The 21,648-nt window shown below is 44.0% G+C and overlaps 1 protein-coding gene across 1 annotated transcript; it reads left to right on the top strand.

The window, feature by feature from the left end:
* The first annotated feature begins 3,730 nt into the window (after positions 1-3,730).
* On the top strand, positions 3,731-19,362 carry UBTD2 (ubiquitin domain containing 2). Its single transcript, XM_049775662.1, has 3 exons — positions 3,731-3,760; positions 5,605-5,896; positions 18,784-19,362. Exons 1-3 carry the CDS (start codon positions 3,731-3,733, stop codon positions 19,179-19,181), a joined length of 720 nt encoding a protein of 239 aa, XP_049631619.1. The 3' UTR covers positions 19,182-19,362.
* The last annotated feature ends 2,286 nt before the right edge of the window (positions 19,363-21,648 follow it).

The following is a 21,648-nucleotide window of genomic DNA, read 5'->3' as shown; positions in this document are numbered from 1 at the left end:
CCACACCCGTTTGATGCTCAGGGGTTACTCCTGGCTAAGCGCTCAGAAATTGCCCCTGGCTTGGGGAACCATATAGGACGCCGGGAAATTGAACCACAGTCCTTCCTTGGCTAGTGCTTGCAAGGCAAGCACCTTACCTATAGCGCCACTTCGCCGGCCCCAATATTTTCAAAAATTTAAACTTGTATCATTTCCCAAAAGTAAAACACAAGAGATTCAGAGAGCAAATTCTTAGAAAATAGGCTGTTAATTGCATAGAAAGTTGTACAACATTCAAATTACTGTTCTTTTTACTATTAAGAAGGTACTTTGTGCTAAATTTGTAGAGCAAGAAGAGTCTGTTAAAAAGTTATAAAAAGAAAAAGACAGCTTATGTAGTTTTTCAAAAATGTTTAAAGATTTCTTTTTCAGGGCCTGGAGCGATAGCACAGCAGGTAGGGCATTTATTTGCCTTGTACTTTGCATTTGGCTGACCTGGATTCTATCCTTGGCATCCCATATAGTCCCCTAAGCCTGCCAGGAGTAATTAATTTCTGGGTGCAGAGCTAGGAGTATCCCCTGAGTGCCAATGGGTGTGGCCCAAACCCCCCCAAAAAAAGTTTTATATAGTAGTCATACATTTAGTTCTTGCCCTTTTTTAGTATTTATTGGTGGTTTACTAATACAGTACTCGAGGCCGCAGAGATATCATGGAGGTAGGGTGTTTGCCTTGCATGCAGAAGAATGGTGGTTTGAATCCCGGTATCCCATATGGTCCCCCGAGCCTACCAGGAGCGATTTCTGAGCATAGAGCCAGGAGGAATCCCTGTGCACTGCCGGGTGTGACCCAAACACCAAATAACAATAATAATAATAACAACAACAACAACAACAACAACAACAAAAGTAATTGTATTATCAGTGCTTTGCAACTGCATCATCTCCCAGCATGTTCTTGCCTTTTTTTTTTTTTTTTTTTTTTGGTTTTTAGGCCACACCTGTTTGACGCTCAGGGGTTACTCCTGGCTATGCGCTCAGAAATCGCCCCTGGCTTGGGGGGACCATATGGGATGCCAGGGGATGGAACCGCGGTCCGTCCTACGCTAGCGCTTGCAAGGCAGACACCTTACCTTGAGCGCCACCTTCCCAGTCCCATGTTCTTGCTTTTATGAGAGGTCAGACTGGGCTCTTTTCTGGTTTTGTTTAATTAATAGAGACAATAGAACATAGGAGTAATAGGACATTAAGACATAGGAGTACACCGCAGTTAGTTCAGTTAAAGTTTAATGCTCATAATCTTGGATGTGTAAAGTTAGCTAGTGATGCTTGAGAGACAACTGTGCAGTTCTGGGGATCAAGTTTGGGTCTCCAGCCAACAAAACATTTGCTTTAGCCCTTTGAGCCATATCTTTGACCGTCAGAAAAAAAAATTTTTTTTTTTGTTTTTGGTTTTTGGGCCACACCCGGCATTGCTCAGGGGTCACTCCTGGCTGTCTGCTCAGAAATAGCTCCTAGCAGGCACAGGGGACCATATGGGACACTGGGATTTGAACCAACCACCTTTGGTCCTGGATCGGCTGCTTGCAAGGCAAACACCGCTGTGCTGTCTCTCCGGGCCCTCAGAAAATATTTTTTAAAAAATGTATATTTGAGGGGCCAGAGTGATAGCACAGCAATAGAGCATGCATGCAGTTGATGGGACAGACCTGGGTTTAAACCCCAGCACTCTTTATGGTCCCCCAAGCCTGCCAGGAGCGATTTTTGAGCTCAGCCAGGAATGCCTGTGTGTGACCCAAAAACCAAAAAAAATAAAAGTATATTTAATAGGCAGACATTCTTCATGCTGTATTTGAACACTATGGTGGGGACATAGAAAAAAAGCAAACTTTACATTACATTTATTTTTGTCTTACTTGTATTAAGTATTGCTTTGGAACTTTTGACAGCTTGTGGATTTAAAATGCATTTGGAACAGTTATCCTTAGGCAGCATAATACATCAGCTGTTGTCTTTCCTTTTTTTTACGGGACTTTGTTCTTAAGCCCACTTTACTGGGTGTGGGGTGTGTGAATAAAACCCCCTCACATCTGCAAGGAAAGCACTTTCACTTCTGTCACCATCTTTTCTACCTTATCATGAAATTATTTTCCTGTTGGCTTTCTTTGAGTTCTAGTCTCTTTTTAGTTTCCTCTCAATTTCTTTGCTCTGAGTACTAAGATTGGTGGTGGCAAGGCTGGATTTGCCTTTGTCTCTGATCTACAGGTGTTAGGGCATACCAAGTTATCATTTTTGGGGGAGTGATAGAACTGGGCTACTCCTGACTGTGCCTGGGGACACCTGGCTCTGTTTTTCACTAGGGTGGGTTGCTCTTGGTGGCACTCAGGATGATGCAGTTTCTGGAGAGTGAATGAAAGGTGGCAGGAGACAAGATGAGCGAGTGCCTTAATTATCCCTTGTGTTCTTTCTCCAGCCTTTAGATGGTCCAAGTATAGATAGGGCTAGACAGTTCTTAGAACTATCACATATACCACAAACTCAGTTGATCAACTCTCTGGTAGATTTTTCCTTCCTGTGTTCTGCCTTCCCTGTTCTGTAGACCACGAACTGCTACTGACTCATGAAAGGTTAATGCAACAGAAAATAATTTTATTTTACCTTGTTCGTGGAATCAGTAGGGGATAGATTGATTGTGATTATCTCACTTACTGTTAACACCGTTTGGAGACTAATGCTCTATCTGCTTTTATCTGTTTTATATGATGGTGCTGGAGAAACATCATCAATATAGAATGTTTCTCACAGTGGAATTAAATCTGATGTGCCCATATATAGCCTTGGATGGCACTTAGATATTTGTAAACAAAATAAGGAAACTGGGTCTATTTCCAGCACTGCTACTAGTCAGCTTTCCCTACTCTGTTCTCTGCATCCTTTCTGAGCCTAACTGGTTTGCATTTTGCAAAAGCTGGAATGTTCTGACTCAGGGATACTGAGTGCTTTAAGAGAAGAGCAGCTGAGAGCACTGAGGGGTGTCATCCTAACTTCTGACAGTGAGAGGGCCAGCTCTGTTGTGTGGTGCCCACAACAATAGGCAGTCTGCAGAGTGTGTACTGAGTGTGGGCCCTGGACCGGGGAAGGCGTGGCCCCCTTCTGCAGCCTGTGTCATTGTGTGTCTATTGGTTGTGTCACTGGGAATGTGGCCTTGTGGGTGGTGGGGACAGTGCCCAGGCAGGCAGGGCCAGAGACTGTCGTTGTTTCCATCCTGGGTAACCCACATTTCACTTGGCCCTGGATCAGTGATGAAGTGGTTGATTTTAAGAATTTTGAACTCTGATGGGCCCGGAGAGATAGCACAGCGGTGTTTGCCTTGCAAGCAGCCCATCCAGGACCAAAGGTAGTTGGTTCGAATCCCGGTGTCCCATATGGTCCCCCGTGCCTGCCAGGAGCTATTTCTGAGCAGACAGCCAGGAGTAACTCCTGAGCACAGCCGGGTGTGACCCAAAAACCAAAAACCAAAAAAAAAAAAAAAAAAGAATTTTGAACTCTGTTAAGAGTAATTTTTTCAAGTTAGTATTCTTTCTGCAATTAAATATAGAACATGGAATTTTGACGTACCCCCTCTTCTTCCCACCCACTCTCATTTATTTCTCTCCCACTTGCTCAACACTCCATCAGCTTTCTTTCTGCCTGCTCTTCCATCTGTCAGACAGTATCTAACCTGTGACACTGTATAAGGTAAGAGGAGTGTTGCATGTCAGTGAGCTCGGCAGTCAGGTGTCAGGTAAGTGTCTGGGTGCAAAGATGACACCAGACATGTTCTTGACCTACTCTAACATCCATCCGTGCTGCTGCTCCTTGGGGCAAGAAAGAGGTGGGTTCTTGCCTTCATCTCCCGGGTTGAAATTAGAGCGGGGATATTTGTGCCTCGTGGTTGTTATTCCCTGGCTAGTGTCAAGAACCCTTTGTCCAATCCTGATTCCCTAGAGAAGCACTGATCCCAACTCTTTATAGACCTGTCCACGTTTCTAGAAGGAAAGCCAGAGTTCCCTTAAGGCAGGCCAGAGAAGGTTCTTGAGGAGAAAGCATTTTATCCACTTCTCCCGTGGTCTGGCTGGTAGCCTCTGGGCACTGTGCCTGCTACTAGCTTCTATGTCCAATGGTTGCTATCGGAGTTACCTTAGTTTCTCATCTCTTATGACCTCCTTTTATTTTATTTTATTATATTTATTGGGGGGGTTGGGGTCACACCTGGCAGCGCTCAGTAGTTACTCCTGGCTCTTTGCTCAGAAATTGCCCCTGGCAGGCTCAGAGGACCATATGGGATGCCGGGATTCGAACCACCGACCTTCTGCATGCAAGGCAAATGCCTTACCTCCATGCTATCTCTCCAGCCCCTAATTTAATTTTATTTATTTATTTTTTGGCGGTGCTCAGGGATTACTCTTGGCTCTGTGCTCAGAAACCACTTCTGACAGGCATGGGGGACCATATGGGATGCCAGGATTCGAACCACCATTTGTCCTGGATTGGCTGCATGCAAGACAAAGCCTTACCTCTGTTCTATCTCTCTTATTTTTATTTATTTATTTATTTATTTATTTATTTATTTTGGTTTTTGGGCCACACCTGACGGTGCTCAGGGGTTACTCCTGGCTGTCTGCTCAGAAATAGCTCCTGGCAGGCACGGGGGACCATATGAAACACCGGGATTCGAATCCACCACCTTAGGTCCTGGATCAGCTGCTTGCAAGGCAAACACCGCTGTGCTATCTCTCCGGGCCCCTAATTTTATTTTTTAAAGATACTGCTATTAGGGCCGGGCGGTGGCGCTGGAGGTAAGGTGCCTGCCTTGCCTGCGCTAGCCTAGGACGGACCGCGGTTCGATCCCCCGGCGTCCCATATGGTCCCCCAAGCCAGGAGCAACTTCTGAGCACATAGCCAGGAGTAACCCGGAGTGTCACCGGGTGTGGCCCAAAAACCAAAAAAAAAAAAAAAAAAAAAGATACTGCTATTAAAGTTATTGGTGGGACACTTAGTATTCTTTTAGATTACACCTTAGTTTTTTCACATTTCCTGGCTTTCCTGCTGCTGCTGTGATGCCTGGCCAGATACAGAGGGCACATAGGATCCCAATGTTCCACACTAGTCTCTACTGAAGTTCAGCTAGGGGCCAGAGAGAGAGCACAGCAGCAGGGCGTTTGCCTTGCATGCAGCCGATTCAGGAAGGACAGTGGTTTGAATCCCGGCATCCCATATGGTTCCCCAAGCCTGCGAGGGGTGATTTCTGAGCACAGAGCCAGGAGTAGCCCCTGAGCATCGCTGGGTGTGACCCAAAAACCAAAAAAAGAAAAAAAAAGGTGGCAAGTGGCATTATTTCTGAGTGAGCGTCATTCTTGGCAGGAGGTCAAACCTATGTCCTCATGCTGTAATGTCTGGGTGATTTTCTTTTATTTTTATTCTTTCGAGGAAGTAAAAATGGTAAAGAGCAATAATGTATCAGAGGAAATTTTGTATGGAGCCATTGAGAGTTCTCCATTTGCTCTTCTAGTTCTAAGGGTGGGCGGAGGGATTTCAGAATGGTATGCTACTTCCTATTCTTAACTGCAAGAGCCAATGACCAGATAGCTTTTAATCTTTTCTAAGTGTAGGTTTGATGCCAGTCTTTTATTTTTCTTCTCAGTTGCTTTAGGTCGTAACCAGCCTTTGAAAAAGGAGAAACCAAAATGGAAAAGTGATTATCCGATGACAGATGGCCAGCTGCGCAGCAAGAGGGACGAATTCTGGGATACGGCTCCGGCCTTTGAAGGTCGCAAGGAGATTTGGGATGCATTGAAGGCGGCAGCACACGCTTTTGAGAGCAACGATCATGAACTGGCCCAAGCAATCATTGACGGTGCGAACATCACATTACCACACGGTAGGTCTGTGCAGCCAGAGGAGAGCGGAGGGCACAGTTTATTGGAACCACCGTGAGCCAAGGAATAGCATTCTACATTCTTCTTTCAGTTGAAGAGAGACTTGGTGCATTGAGTTTAAAAAAAATTTTGGGGGGGTCAGAGAGATAGCATGGAGGTAAGGCATTTGCCTCACATACAGAAAGACGGTGGTTCGAACCCCGGCATCCCATATGGTCCCCCAAGCCTGCCAGGAGCGATTTCTGAGCGTAGAGCCAGGAGGAACCCCTGAGTTCTGCCAGGTGTGACCCAAAAACCCAAAAAAATAAAATAAAATTTTAAATCTTATAAACCTTGATAACCTCCATTTCCTGGTTTCCATATACTGAATTCTTTGGTAAAATATCCCAGTCTTTCCTACTTCACTGGTTAAACAGCATATTACAGTGTTTCAGCTTCAGAAAATACAGACTCAGATACATCTTTAGTCATTATACTTTCTCATCAAGCTATTTTTGGTAGAAGGGGCAACCTTAGACTTAGAAGTGTTCCTGAGGGGCCAGAACAATAGCACAATGGAAAGGGTGTTTGTCTTGCATGCAGCCAACCCAGGACCAATTCGGGTTTGATCCCCAGCATCCCATAAGGTCCCCTGAGCCTGCCAGGTGCAATTTCTGAGCGCAGAGTCAGGAGTAACCCCTGAGCACCACCGTGTGTGGCCCAAAAACCAAAAAGAAAAAAAAAAGTGTTTTTAAGGACACGTCTATGGGACCAAAGCAATAGTATAGTGGGGAACTAGCTTGTCTTGCATGCAATCAACCTAACCTGGGTTCTATTCCTAGCACTCCATAAGGTTCCCTGAGCCTTGTCTGGCGTGATCCCTGACACAGATCCAGGAGTAAGTTCTGAGCGCAGCTACCTACCCCCCAACAAACAATACAAACAGAAAGGAACAGTTTTGTTTTGGGGTTATAGCCAATGGTACTCAGGGGCTACTTACCCAGAGATCACTCCTGGCAGTGATCAGAGATAATTTCTGACAGTATTTGGGGTCCATGCATTGCCAAGCAACTAAACACGCACATTTCACATGCAAAATTTGCACTCTGGCCCTTTGAAACATTTGGAAAGTCTTGTGTGATAGTCTTAAGAACCATAAGAAGGGCCCAGAGAGATAGCACAGCGGTGTTTGCCTTGCAAGCAGCCGATCCAGGACCGAAGGTGGTTGGTTCGAATCCCGGTGTCCCATATGGTCCCCTGTGCCTGCCAGGAGCTATTTCTGAGCAGACAGCCAGGAGTAACACCTGAGCACCGCCAGGTGTGACGAACCATAAGAAACTTCTTTGCTTAGGAGTGTGAGTCTGAGGACCTCTGTGAGCTTTGTTATATGCTTAGCACTTGCACCTATACTGTCAGGATATTTTGAGCTTTAGGGTGTTGATATTATTATATTCTTTATTCTTTGAGTTAGTTATGTTGCTACTGATTTATTGGCAGTGTCAGAGCTTGAACCCAGGTTTATGCACACACTTCTTTTATTTGTTTGTTTGTTTGTTTGGTTTGTTTTTTTTGGCCACACCTGATGATGCTCAGATCGCCCTGGCTTGGGGAACCACATGGGATGCTGGGGTCTATCCTAGGTTAGCCGTGTGCAAGGCAAACACCCTACAGCTGTGCCACTGCTCTGGCCCTTATGCACACATTTTATTTTTTATGCACACACTTCTATAGAGCCACATCCCATTGACTATTGTAAGCTATATTTCATTCAAGATTTTCAAGGTATTATTTTTCTATGTTGCTTCTTTGAACCCATATGTATCATCTGGAGTCCTCTGCATGGATTTTGTTTTAGTCTCTTATGTTTTCATGTCTTCATTGCTTTGTTTTTTTTCCCTCAATATCTTCTTTTTCTAATTTTTAGAGTACTGTGCTTTTGCTATGTGCTTTATGTTTTTGGTTCTTTTTCAATTATATGATACTTAATTTAGGGCTGGAGAGATAGTACAGCAGGTAGGGCACTTACCTTGCATGTAGCTTACAGGGGTTTGATTCCCAGCACCATATGTGGTTCCCCCTTATACTGCCAAAATAATCCCTGAGCACAGTCAGGAGTAAATACTGAGTACAGTTTTAGGTGTGGCCCAAAACTCTATCCCCAGTTTTTCTGGGGGGGGGGGCGCAGTTGGGCCATACTCAGAAGCACTCAAGAATTACTCCTCCCTCTGTGCTCAGAAATCGCTCCTGGCAGACTCGGGGGACCATATGGGATGCTGGGGATTGAACCTGGGTCCATCCTGGGTTGGCCACATGCAAAGAAACACCCTACTGCTGTGCTATCTCTCTGGCCCCATCTATCGCCAGTTTTTAAAAGATTTAGTATTTATTTCAGTTTTCCAAATTACTGTGATTTTTAAAAAAAAAAAATTCTGGACGGGAACAATAGCACAGTGGGTAAGGTGTTTGCCTTAAAATCTAGAGTCTTAGAACTTTGACTTTCTTTTTGTACTTTAGTAGCTAGCTACCTATGGGAAGTATTTCATTGTTTTCTGATTGTGTGGGCTCTTTTACTAGGTCCTGAATGTAAAGTAATTCTGTTTCATGTAAAACAGACCCATGCATGTCCCAGTTGATATGAGCTCAGATCATGACTCTAGTTCCTCATTTTTTGTTTTTTGTTTTGGTTTTGGTTTGTTTGGTTTGGTTTTTGAATCACACCCGGCAACCTCAGGGGTTCCTCCTGGCTCTACACTCAGAAATCACTCCTGGCAGGCTCGGGGGACCATATGGGATGCCGGGATTCAAACCACCATCCTTCTGCAGGCGAGGCAAATACCTTACCTCCATGCTATGTCTCCGGTCCCTAATTCCTCATTTCTGTTCATCTGTCTGAACTGCCAAGTAAAATTAAGTTACTAGCAGCCTCACCAACAGATAGGGAGAATTTAGTCTTGGAAGAATAAGAATATTGGATGAGTCTTCTTTTCTTTTCTACATTCAAGGAATGTTTCTGCTCAGTTATGAAAGACTCAAACTGATGCCTGAGCTTATTTCTCTCAAAGTTCTGTAACAGGACCTGGAGAAATGTAAAGAGATGTTCTTTGGAAGTTGGGTTGAGGTTTCGTTATCCCAAAGTTCCCAAAAGAGAGTCCAGGGAGTCCAGGAGAAGATGGTATGTTGATAATTCTCAGCAATAAGCATTCCACACAGATAACTGAGGAAATAGCAGGCAAGAAAATTTACACTGCAAGCTGTTCACCCACAAGCCAGTGGCTCCAACAAATGGACCACAAGCCCAGCTCAGCTCTTCTGCCTTCAATTTATTGAAATCCAAATTCAAGCCCCTCCCCCAGGGGAGGGGAAAATATCAACAGAAACTGATTGAGATACAAAAACAAATGAGAAACAAATGGGGATTATTTCAAAAGGCCTCAGTTTACTTAATAGAGAGATAGCATAACAGCCTTGCTTGTAGCTAGCCAGAGTTCTCTTCCCAGAACCACATTTGACCTCATCATCAGAGTCACTGTCTCTGCTGAGGATAGAGCCAGACATAGTCCCCTGAGCACCGCCAGTGTCACCAAGAACAAAGCAAAGCAAACCAAAAATTCTGTAATAACTTTCTGGATACTAACAGTATTGCCACTCTCACTCTTGATTAAATTTCCTAGTTCCTATCTGAGACTTATTTTTGGATATAGTTTTCAGTTACATTCTGTTGTTGTTGGAACATTTAATTTATTTCTTTTTTTTGTTTGTTTAGTGAAGCAAAGTAGTTTTTATTGAAATAAATTTAGATAAATGTGAGGATAGAGTTCAATCCACATTCAAGAGAAAACAAATGCTTCTACAGAGTGGAGACCAGCCCATACCCTTCATTTATTTATTTATTTATTTATTTATTTATTTATTTATTGGTTTTTGGGTCACACCCAGCAACACTCAGGGGTTACTCCTGGCTCTATGCTCAGAAATCACTCATGGCAGGCTCGGGGGACCATATGGGTTGCTGGGATTTGAACCATCATCCTTCTGCATGCAAGGCAAACATCCTACCTCTGGCCCCATACCCTTAATTTATTCATTAACTAGTTACAGACATATTACTAAACTTTTTCCAGCATTACTGAATTTTTTCCACCATTCTGATGTAAGTCCATATTTGAAACTTTACTATAAACACATTTTGTTATTTCCCAAACTTCCCAAAATGCTTCATATTTTCAGCTTAAATTATTTTATAAGAATTTCTGGGCCGGAGAGAGAGCACAATGGATAGGGTGTTTGCTTTGCATGTGACCAACCCAGGTTCAGTCTCTTATATCCCATATGGTCTCCTGAGCCTGTCAGGAGTGATTTCTGAGCACAGAGCCAGAGTAATTCCTGAGTGCCCCTGGGTGTGGCTCAAAAACAAACAAACAAACAAAATAATTGGCTACTTTTTAAAAATATTTAGCTATTATTGTACTCATGGTTTTATATCAATTTTGCCTTACTTTCTCTTACTCTGCCTCTACTAATTTTTGTGTTTTTTTCTAATTATCACTAAATAACTTTGGGAAAATCTCATCTGTAAGCATTGATAAATCTGTAGTACATTATTTTCCAAAGGCTATAGGAAGAGTTAAAAGGGATGCTGGTGTTTAACTGTTTTCTATAAAGTGCATAAGTATAATCAGTGTGAGTTCCATGTCTAATAGTTTAGGATCCTTCACACTGCAAAATCCTTTAAAATACTATATTTCTCGGGGCCGGTGAGGTGGCGCTAGAGGTAAGGTGTCTGCCTTGCAAGCGCTAGCCAAGGAAGGACCGCGGTTCGATCCCCCAGCGTCCCATATGGTCCCCCCAAGCCAGGGGCAGTTTCTGAGCGCTTAGCCAGGAGTAACCCCTGAGCATCAAACGGATGTGGCCGAACCCCCCCCCCCCCAAATACTATATTTTCTCAAGTCAGGAAGATGTCTCAGTGTGCCGGCAGGAGCACCAGGTTTGGTCCCTTCCACCACATTGTCCTCATAGCACAGCACAGATTTGCTGCCCATTCTAGTCTTCATCCCCAGCAGTACTGGGTATGGCCACAAAATTCAAAAAATAAATCTCTGCACACATGTTTCTATTGTTACTAACAGGTTCTCTAAGACACCATCAAACAGGAAATAGACTTGGATTGCCTTGTTCTTATTTCTCTTTTTTTGGGGGTGGTTACACCTGGTGGTGCTCAGGGATTACTTCTGGCTCTGCGCTGCACTTCAGTTGCTCTACACCTGGCAGGTTTGGGAAACCATGCAGTGGTCCTCAAACTATGGCCTGCGGGCAATATATTGTATTTGTATCTGTTTTGTTTCTTCATAGCAAAATAAGATATATGCAGTGTGCATAAGAATTCGTTCATAAGTTTTGTTTTTACTATAGTCAGACCCTCCAGTGGTTCTGAGGGACAGTGAACTGGCCCCCTGTTTAAAAAGTTTGAGGACCCCTGCATGGGATGCCAGGAATCAAACCCAAGTCAGCCATGTGCAGGCAAAACACCCTAGCCATTGTGCTGTCGCCCAGCCCCCTTGTTCTATTTCTCTTAAGTGTGTTTGACGCTCGGTAAGAAGCAGATCATGAATTCCAGTTCCATTAGACTTGCCTCATAGAATCTGTCAGGAGATCAGAAAAATAGAAGATCAAGGTTCATGCTTTACATATGACTGATTTGATTTGATTTGATTTGATTCCTGGCACCATATGATTCCAGGTAAACTTCAGCACTTTTAGGACCTGAATAATGCTGTTCAATAAAGAGATACAGTATACAATAAAGATACAATAAAGAGATACGGTATCTATGAGTGATAGATAGTTATGAGAGATAAAAATTTCACCTGACTATTAAATATAGGAACAAAACAGGATCTTAATGTAGGATCTGATGACTAATCATAAACTAAATGTTAGGTATTTCTTTCTGCTCTTGATTCTCAAGGAAAAAGGTTATTTAGAGTTATGGAATGTAAATTTATCCACTCCTCTGCTGCTGTCACCTTTTTACTCAGAGAAATAAGGCCTAGAAATAGCTGAGGTGGGAAGTTATTCCTGAGTCAGTATACTTTTCTGAATATCTCTTTTCTTTGCCATTCTGGGAGAAAGGACTAGAAGGACAGTGGTTTCTGGAATAGCCTCATGAATAAAACTGGGTCCACTTTCAGTATCCAAAGACCTCTGTCTCTCTCTCTCTCTCTCTCTCTCTCACTCTTTTTTTTTTTTTTTTTTTTTTTTTTTTGCTTTCTGGGCACTGTGATGCTCAGGGGTTACTCCTGGCTATGCACTCAGAAATCACTCCTGGCTCTGGGGACCATATGGGACACCAGGGGATCGAACCAAGGCCCATTCTGGATCGGCTGCTTGCAAGGCAAATGTCCTATCGCTGTGCTATTGCTCCAGCCCCATCTCCTCTGTCCCTTTTAAAGAGCTGGAAAGATGGGGTCAGAGAGATAGTATGGCAGATAATGTGCTTGCCTTACATGCAGGCAACCTGATTTTGGTCCTTGGCACTGCATAGGGTTCCCTGAGGACCACCAGAAAAGTGATCCCCGAGAGAAGCCTGACTAGGCCTCAGCATGTTCAGGTGTGGCCTAAACCTCTCAGTTAAAATAAAGAGCTGGAGTGAAAAATCAGTGTCTAGAGCAGGAATTCAGTCTAATTCTTATAGTAGCTTTGTGAGGTAACTACTATGATCCATGAAGACTAATTGTTTTTTTTTTTTTTTTTTTTTTGGTTTTTGGGCCACACCCGGTAACGCTCAGGGGTTACTCCTGGCTATGTGCTCAGAAGTTGCTCCTGGCTTGGGGGACCATATGGGACACCGGGGGATCCAACCGCGGTCCGTCCAAGGTTAGCGCAGGCAAGGCAGGCACCTTACCTTTAGCGCCACCGCCCGGCCCAAGACTAATTGTACCCAAAGTGTAGGATCTAAAATCAAATTCAGGGGCCCGGAGAGATAGCACAGTGGCGTTTGCCTTGCAAGCAGCCGATCCAGGACCAAAGGTGGTTGGTTCGAATCCCGGTGTTTCATATGGTCCCCCGTGCCCTCAGGAGCTATTTCTGAGTAGACAGCCAGGAGTAACCCCTGAGCGCCGCCGGGTGTGGCCCAAAAACCTAAATAAATAAATAAATAAATAAATAAATAAATAAATAAAATTCAGGTGTTGCTGACTCCAGAGCCCCAGCTCAGCTATGTTCACGTCTTCTGCTACCTCATTAATCTCAGTTCTGAGCCACTGTGTATTGCTTTACTCTCTTCCAAGTTTTCGCTCATTTTCACTGTGACCATTTTGCTTAGGTGTTTAGGCCTTCCTTTGTCATAGGAAATCCTATTTGTGGTGAAATAGATATCAGCCTCTGGATCAGTTAGGAAAGAACAAAGACATCTTTTTACAATTTGGAAGAGACCCTCATGTGGTATGGGTCTGCCCGTTTTGTATCATTACTCATTCACTTAGTTTTTTTTTTTGTTTTTTTTTTTTGGTTTTTGGGCCACACCCGGTAACGCTCAGGGGTTACTCCTGGCTATGTGCTCAGAAGTTGCTCCTGGCTTGGGGGACCATATGGGACACCGGGGGATCGAACCGCGGTCCGTCCAAGGCTAGCGCAGGCAAGGCAGGCACCTTACCTTTAGCGCCACCGCCCGGCCCCTTTTTTTTTTTTTTTTTTTTTTTTGGGCCACACCCGGCGGTGCTCAGGGGTTACTCCTGGCTGTCTGCTCAGAAATAGCTCCTGGCAGGCACGGGGGACCATGTGGGACACCGGGATTCAAACCGACCACCTTTGGTCCTGGATCGGCTGCTTGCAAGGCAAACGCCGCTGTGCTATCTCTCCGGGCCTCATTCACTTAGTTTTGAGAGGGCAACTTTCCTGTTATAGTTAGTGTGTGTGAAGTATTAAATTATGGGGAGACAGTCTAGGGATTAGGACAAATTTGGTGGTGGGGGGGACTTGCACCACATTCTGCAGCACTCAGGGTTACTCCTGGTTCTACACTCAGAAATTACTCTTGGGATGGGGCCAGAGTGATAGTACAGTGGTAAAGCGTTTGCCTTGCACACGGCCAACACAGGACAGACCCTGGTTCAATTCCCGGCATCCCATTCCTGAGCCTACCAGGAGCGATTTCTGAGTGCAGAGCCCCTAAGTACCACCAGGTGTGACCCCCCCCCCCCAAACAAAACAACAAAATTACTCTTAGGAGGCTCAGGGGACCATATGGGATGCTGGGGATTGAACTCAGATCAGTTGTGTGCAAGGTAATTTACTTTGGAACAACACTGTGCTGTTGTTCCAGCCCAATAGGATGCATGTTTGGCCCCCAGCTCGAGATAGTGCCTGAGCATCTCCAGGTACAAGCTCGGAGGCCACTAAGCAATTCTGAGGAGACTTGTGTAATCCTGGCATGCAGGACTCAAGTAGCACTGCTCCCGCAGATCAATGCTTTGAAGGTTGTATTAAAGTATTCTGCTTTTCGTTTGTTTGTTTTTGTCATACCTGGCAGTGCTCAGGGATTGAATCTGGTGATACTTGAACCCAGGGATTGAACCAGGTTGGACATGCTAGACACAGGGCAAGTACCCTACTTGCTGTACCATCTCTTCTGCCCTGGGGTATTTGAAATAGCACTCGTTTTATTTTATTTTGGGATTACATCCAGCAGTGTTCATGGACCGCTCTTGCTTTACACTCAGGATTCTCTCCCAGTAGTAACTGGGGAAAAACATGGTGCCAGGGATCCAATCTGGGCTTTCTGTACGCAACCTGTTGAGCTCTTTCTCTAGTCTTTAAATAGCACTGATAAGTATACAACTGAATCATCATTTTGGCATGTGTATCTCCGAAGGGCTCCCCACTCTCAGGATCCTATTTTTACTTTTCCAGAACTTGTCCTTGTATGCATTGATTTCTTTTTATTGTATTTATATTCTGTATTGTCATACCGATTGTGTTCAGGACTTATTCTGGCTATACACTCAAGAATCACTCCTGGTGGGGTTCAGGGGATAATGTGAGGTTCTGGGGATTGGACTCACGTCATCTATGTTCAAGGCAGCACCTTAGACACTGTATCTTTGCTCTGATTGTTTTTTAACTTTTTTTTTTGTTTGTTTGTTTTTGGGGGGGGTCACACCCGGTGGTGCTCAGGGGTTACTCCTGGCTGTCTGCTCAGAAATAGCTCCTGGCAGGCACAGGGGACCATATGGGACACCGGGATTCGAACCAACCACCTTTGGTCCTGGATCGGCTGCTTGCAAGGCAAACGCCGCTGTGCTATCTCTCCGGGCCCTGATTTTTAACTTTTACAAATGTATTTATGTAGCCATGTAAGCGTCAATGGTAAAAATACTTCAAAATGGAGCTGTAGTTCTATGGGCAGAAGCCAAGAGGTAGAACACCAAGAGGCTTTGGTATACCTGCAAGACATCTCTCTTGCATCTGGAAGGCTTTTCGTTCGTTCGTTTGTGTGTTTTGTTTTTGGGTCACACCCAGCAGTGCTCAGGAGTTACTCCTGGCTCTGTGCTCAGAAATCACTCCTGGCAGGCTCAGGGGACCATATGGGACGCCGGGATTCGAACCACCGACCTTCAGCATGCAAGGCAAACATCTCTCTGGCCCCTATAAAGCTATTTTTTTTACCCCGCCCCTGTAAAGCTATTTTTATTATGAGTTGTATCTTTATGGGTTTTTTTTTATCTTTATGGTTTTCTTGTAAGCTGTTTTGAAGCCTAAACTTAAGACTGATAGTCTCATTCATTCCATTGCAGTAGTCAATTTATCAGGCTGTGTGTTGCCAGTTGATTGTTCCCTTTCATATGTGATAAAATCATCTTTGGGGCCAGAGATAGAGAGAGCTCAATGGGCTGATCCCCAGATTCAGTACCTACCAGAGCCAGGAATAGCCCCCAAAGAGTTCTGGGTCTTGGCCAGCAGAACCCCCAGCACCTGGAACAGTACTTAGTGGATTTATTTTTGTTGTTGTTGTTTTATCTTATGAGTGGGGGGGTGATAATCCACAGCATGAAGTCCTCAGAGCCCATTCCTGGTTCTGTGCTTATAAGGGATCCCTGGCAGTGCTCAGGGGATCATATGTTGTACTAGGGATCAAATTGGGATGCCAGGGTCGGAGAGATAGCATGGAGGTAAGGCATTTGCCTTTCATGCAGAAGGTCATTGGTTCAAATCCCGGAGTCCCATGTGGTCCCCCGTGCCTGCCAGGGGCTATTTCTGAGCAGATAGCCAGGAGTAACCCCTGAGCACCACCAGGTGTGGCCCAAAAACCAAAAAAAAAAAAAAAAAAAAAAAAGGCAAATTGGGATGTCACCTGTATGTGAGAGAAGTTCCTTATCTTCTGTTCCCCCTGGATCTTTTGACCCTCTCCTGGAGTTTTGTTTGATCATTTTTGTACCAAAGCTGGCAGTGCTCACGTCCTCTTGGCTCTGTGTTCAGGATCACTCCAGACAGTGCAAGTGTTTAGGAGACCATATGCAGTGCCAGGCATCAAACCTCCGAGGCTGCTGTACAAGGCAAGTGTATTACCTCTATTCTATCGCTCTGGCCCTGCATTGAATAGATTTAGTTTAAGGTATACAATATGATGACATGTTTAGATATTATACTGTGATTTTTCTGGTAGAGGTCTTAAGCTACATTATAATCATATAATAGTTATTCTTCAATTGTATGATATTGTTGTCTATATTCATAGTACTATGCATTAGACTTAGTCCCTGCAGTTTTATATTCTTGCTATTTTGCACGGAATGGTGGTTTGGCCTGCATAGCTTAGTGACTGCTTTGATCTCATTTGGCATACTTTGTATTTTTCACTTGTTGATAATGGTCACGAACTCAGTTATTGACAACCATTTCTGAGGGTCCCATTCTTCCTGCTCATTATTCGCCTGTGTAGTATGAGTGTTTGGGATATGAAAGAAGTTTATTGTCTAAATTCAAATTGAGAATCTGCTAACATTACTCTTTTATTTAGAAGCCAAGGACACAAATGAATCTCCATGCAATAAAACATTTATTAAGTAGACTTTCAAGCTCCCCAAGGGAAGTCCTTATAGTGCTGTGTATGCTTTATAAAGAACTTGGCCACTGCCTCTTTTCTAAACCATCCTGCTCTTCTCTCTCTCCTGAGCTACGTGGTAATAAACATTGCATTCCTCCTTTTTAATCTGTAACAGCTCCTTTTCTCTGTAATAGATCAATGAGGGTTAACTTAAACATCTCAGTCATTTATTTCTGTAATCTTCAGATTAATGAGATTCATATTTGAGCCATGAGCCAGAAGTTGTTGTAAGATTGTCATCTCTAGTTTGGACTCTCAAGTCTCAAGACTTAAGTTTAGAAAGCCTATAGTTAAGAAAACAGCTCTAGGGGCCCAGAGAGATAGCACAGCACGTTTGGCGTTTGCCTTGCAACCAAAGAAAAAAACAGCTCTAGGGGCCGTAAAGGCATGGTGGTTCAAATCCCAGCATCCCATTCGGTCCCCCAAGCTTACCAGGGGTGATTTCTGAGCATAGAGCCAGAAGTAACCCCTGAGCGCTGTCAGGTGTGACCCAAAAACCAAAGGGGGGGGGGGGAGAGAGAACAGCTCTAGAACACTTCAGGTGAATTGGGCACGTGTGGGGGTTTTTTTGTTTTGTTTTTTTTTGGGTCACACTGGCAGCGTTCAGGGGTTACTCCTGCTCAGAAATCCCTCCTGTCAGGCTCAGGGAACAATATGGGCGATCTCTCCGGAGCCTTGTTTTATCTTTTGTTTTAAGATACTGATTTATGGGGCCGGAGAGATAGCATGGAGGTAAGGCATTTGCCTTTCATGCAGGAGGTCATTGGTTCAATCCTGTTGTCTCATATGGTCCCCCGTGCCTTCCAGGAGCAATTTCTGAGCCTGGAGCCAGGAATAACCCCTGAGCACTGCCGGTTGTGACCCAAAAACCACACACACACACACACACACACAAAAAGATACTGATTTATTTCTTGAGAAGGATTCAATGCAGTTTAATCTTCCCTTTAATTTGCAGTCAGCATTAATTTAGTACTGGTGAATATCAGTGTTGTGTGCTTTATTTCCCCCTTGTCCTTTTGTTTTTGGGGACATACCCAGCAGTGCTCAGGGGTTACTTGTGCTCTGCACTCAGGAAATACTGCTGGGGATAGGCAGACTAGCAGGGAAACTGGAGATTGAACACAGATTGGCTACATGCAAGGTGTACTGCTGTACTATCACTCCCTTTTGTCTTTTTGTTGTTGTTTCTTGACCACATCCAGCGGTGCTCAGGAGTTACTTCTGACTCTGCTCTCAGATATCATTCCTAGCAGGATCGAGGAACCTTATGAGATGCTAGGATCAAACCTGGTTTGGCCGCGTGCAAGGGAAATACCCTACCTGCTATGCTATTGCTCTGGCTCCTTTCTTTTGTTTTTTTTAATGAAAGTGTGCTAGAATGACATAAAAGAGGTAAGGAAAATTTAAAAAAAAAAAAAAAAAAAGAGCTAAGGAAAATGGGGCTGGAGAGGTAGAGCAGATGGAGATGGTGGTTTGAATCCCGGCATCCCATATGGTCCCCCGTTCCTGCCAGGAGTGACTTCTGAGCACAGAGCCAGGAGTAACCTCTGAGTGCCACCGGGTGTGGACTCCCCCCCCAAAAAAAAAGAAGAGGTAAGGAAAAAGAAGTAGAATCCAAGATAATGCAAAGTTAGATTACCATTTTTGGTGTTGGGACTTGATCAGCTCACAGTTGTTGGCTTTGTTTTATATTTTCTTTCTGCAGCAGCAGCAAGCTAGTAGGAGGAGCTTGAGCATTTTGCATGTGTCACCAAACATGCACCCAATTCAACGAACTGACGCCCTTCTCCCCTTCTCTTGGTGCAGGTGCATTGACAGAGTGCTACGATGAGCTAGGAAACAGGTACCAGCTTCCAGTATATTGCTTGGCCCCACCAATCAACATGATAGAAGAAAAGAGCGACCTAGAGACTCTGGACATCCCGGAGCCACCCCCCAATTCCGGATATGAATGTCAGCTCCGTTTGCGCCTGTCCACAGGCAAAGACCTCAAACTCGTGGTGCGCAGCACAGACACCGTCTACCACATGAAGCGGCGGCTACATGTTGCAGAAGGAGTGGAGCCGAGCAGCCAGCGCTGGTTCTTTTCTGGCAGGCCTCTGACTGACAAAATGAAGTTGGAGGAGCTCAAGATCCCAAAAGACTATGTGGTACAGGTTATAATCAGCCAGCCTTTGCAAAACCCAACACCAGTGGAGAACTGAACTGGCCTGTTGGCTGGTCCCTGGGTCCCTCCCCTTCCTTTTGATTGTTGTCATTGTTTCCTACTCTATGGCGTGAAATTTACTTTCACTGCTCTGAATTCCCTATGAATGGATTTAGTTCTGAGGAATTACCAGTGAAAAATTCCATCTGTGATGGAGACCAACAAAAATAACCAATAAAACACAAAGAGCCTGCCTTTGAGACTCATGTAGTTACAATTTCTAATTTGAAAGGCAGTTTAAAAATAGACAACCATTTATTTTAGAACACCCAACAACTATAAAATGGCTGTGTTTAAATGATTTGGACTGTAAATAGAATGTTGCCTTTTATGAAGAACAGCACCAAGCACCTTTTTTTTTTTTTTTTTTGTGGTTTTTGGGTCACACCCAGCAGTGCTCAGGGGTTTTTCCTGGGTCCGTGCTCAGAAATTGCTCCTTGCAGGCACGGGGGACCATATGGGACTCGGGGATTTGAACCGATGACCTGCATCTCTCCGGCCCACCAAGCATCTTTTGAAACAGAATTGAAAAATCAGATTTTCAGAAATTATCAGTAACAATGATAAAACTCAACCCTTTAAATAGAAAATAAAGGGGCCAGAGGTACAGCGCAGGGTGCATACACTACTTGCCTTGCATACGGCCAACTTGGTTTGATCCCTGACATTGTATACCCTGAGTGCTGCCAGGGGTCACTCTTGGGCAGAGACAGAAAGAAATAGCCCCTGAGCATCACTGGGATTGGCTCCAGATCCCCCACTTCCCAAATTGGAAAAGAGCAGTAATAGAGATTCATTTCTCTCCTGGTTTTAATTCTTTGCTCAGTGAATATTTAGCCATGAACGAGTAGAGACTGACAAATCGTGCTTCAGTATTGCTTCCGTCCCCATATGTCGAGCTCTTTATGTACATTCAAACAGTTTTGGTGCCTTCCAGTGATTGGTGTTGGGCACACATCCAGAACACTAGGCAATAATTTCGTCAGTGTAGCCAGATGTGATTTTCAGCTGATTCTTAGTTGAGAAGTCTTGTCCTCTTGCTGCATAGGTTCTTTGAAATGTCTATATAACCAAGCTGTCTTAAGGTCAAGACTTAGAAGAGTCCCTGCTGTAGAAGACCTTCATTGATCTACCTACTCTGCTTGGAACTTTTCATAGCAATCTGGGCCAGAGAATGACAGGAACCAAGGATAAGTGTTCCTGCTCAAAAGTGATGATCCCTGACCCCACAATTTGAGGGGAGGGTATAAGAAAGCCTATTCTGTCTGTGCCTGGAAGAATTGTGCCTATTTTTGGTTCTTTTAGAAAAAAATTGCAGCTCATAATCTACTAGTGTGAAAAGTTTACGGAGTTCACTTAAACATCAGCAGTGAAACCAAATGATACAACATTGCTTTATATTTTAGTATTCTCTAGTTCACTGTTACCTCTAATCTCGGTGGCTGATAATTTTCCTTTTCTCCTTCCCAGCAAAAAGGCAAATTGAAATGTATCGGAAGGGCCAGATAGAGGGCAAGACACTTGCTCATATGCAGCTGACCCAGGTTTGATCTCCGAGGTTTGGTTCTCCCCCCCCCCCCAGGAGTGGTTCCTGAGAGCAGAGCCAGGAATAATCTCTGAGCACTGCCCGTGTGACCCAAACACTAAAATAACAAAATTATCCGTAAGTTAGAAAACTGAAAAAATCCATTGCAATAACCGAAGTCTTTTGTAGAAAGACTGGACCAGATCTACTGAGGTTATATTCAAGTTGGAACTTTTAGAAAGTTGGTTCCATGGTTGGAGGAGGGTGGGCACAGTGGCTTGGTGGTACTAGAGCTTGTGCCTCCAATGCTTGAGCGCAGAGTTCATTCCCTGGCACACCACACACACGGTTCTATAAGGACAGCCACATGATACGGAAGAGGAGAGGCAAGAAGACTCATCAGCTGTTCTCAGTTGGGAAATAAACCTCCATACCTATTTGGACACGAAATGCCATTATTTTCACAGCAAAATGGAAGTGCTAACTAGCCAATGTAATGTTTAAAATTATATTACATTTCCTATAGCCTGATTAGATAGATCTATAATTGTAACTTATCAATGTTTCTTCTGAGAGCTTTAACTACTCCCTTTTTTTAATGCAATCGTTTTTTAAAGATTGTGGCTACGTTTAATTTTGGTTTGCTGGTAACAGCTGCATTCAATGGAAAGGCATAATTTTGCATTTCAAGGTGGATATATGTTTGTATTTCATTAGAAGAGCCCTCCCATCAGGAAGTTTCTTTGTTCATTTGTATGCTGCAATTCAATTGCAGCATCTCTCAGATTGTCAGCCAAGGAGACAGTGTTCAAACCTATTTTTTTTAATCTATGTTTCAAAAGAGATCTTTTTTGTTGAGGATCTGAGCTCTCTTAAGAGATTATTTTATTTTAAAGGAACATGTACTTTGAATAATAATTTTCTAGGCATGTTTAACTAA

The sequence above is a fragment of the Suncus etruscus genome, chromosome 6, assembly GCF_024139225.1.
Source record: "Suncus etruscus isolate mSunEtr1 chromosome 6, mSunEtr1.pri.cur, whole genome shotgun sequence".
In the NCBI taxonomy this organism is placed as follows: Eukaryota; Metazoa; Chordata; class Mammalia; order Eulipotyphla; family Soricidae; genus Suncus; species Suncus etruscus.
The sequence above is the reverse complement of the archived record's forward strand: the minus strand, read 5'-3'. Positions and strand labels throughout refer to the sequence as shown.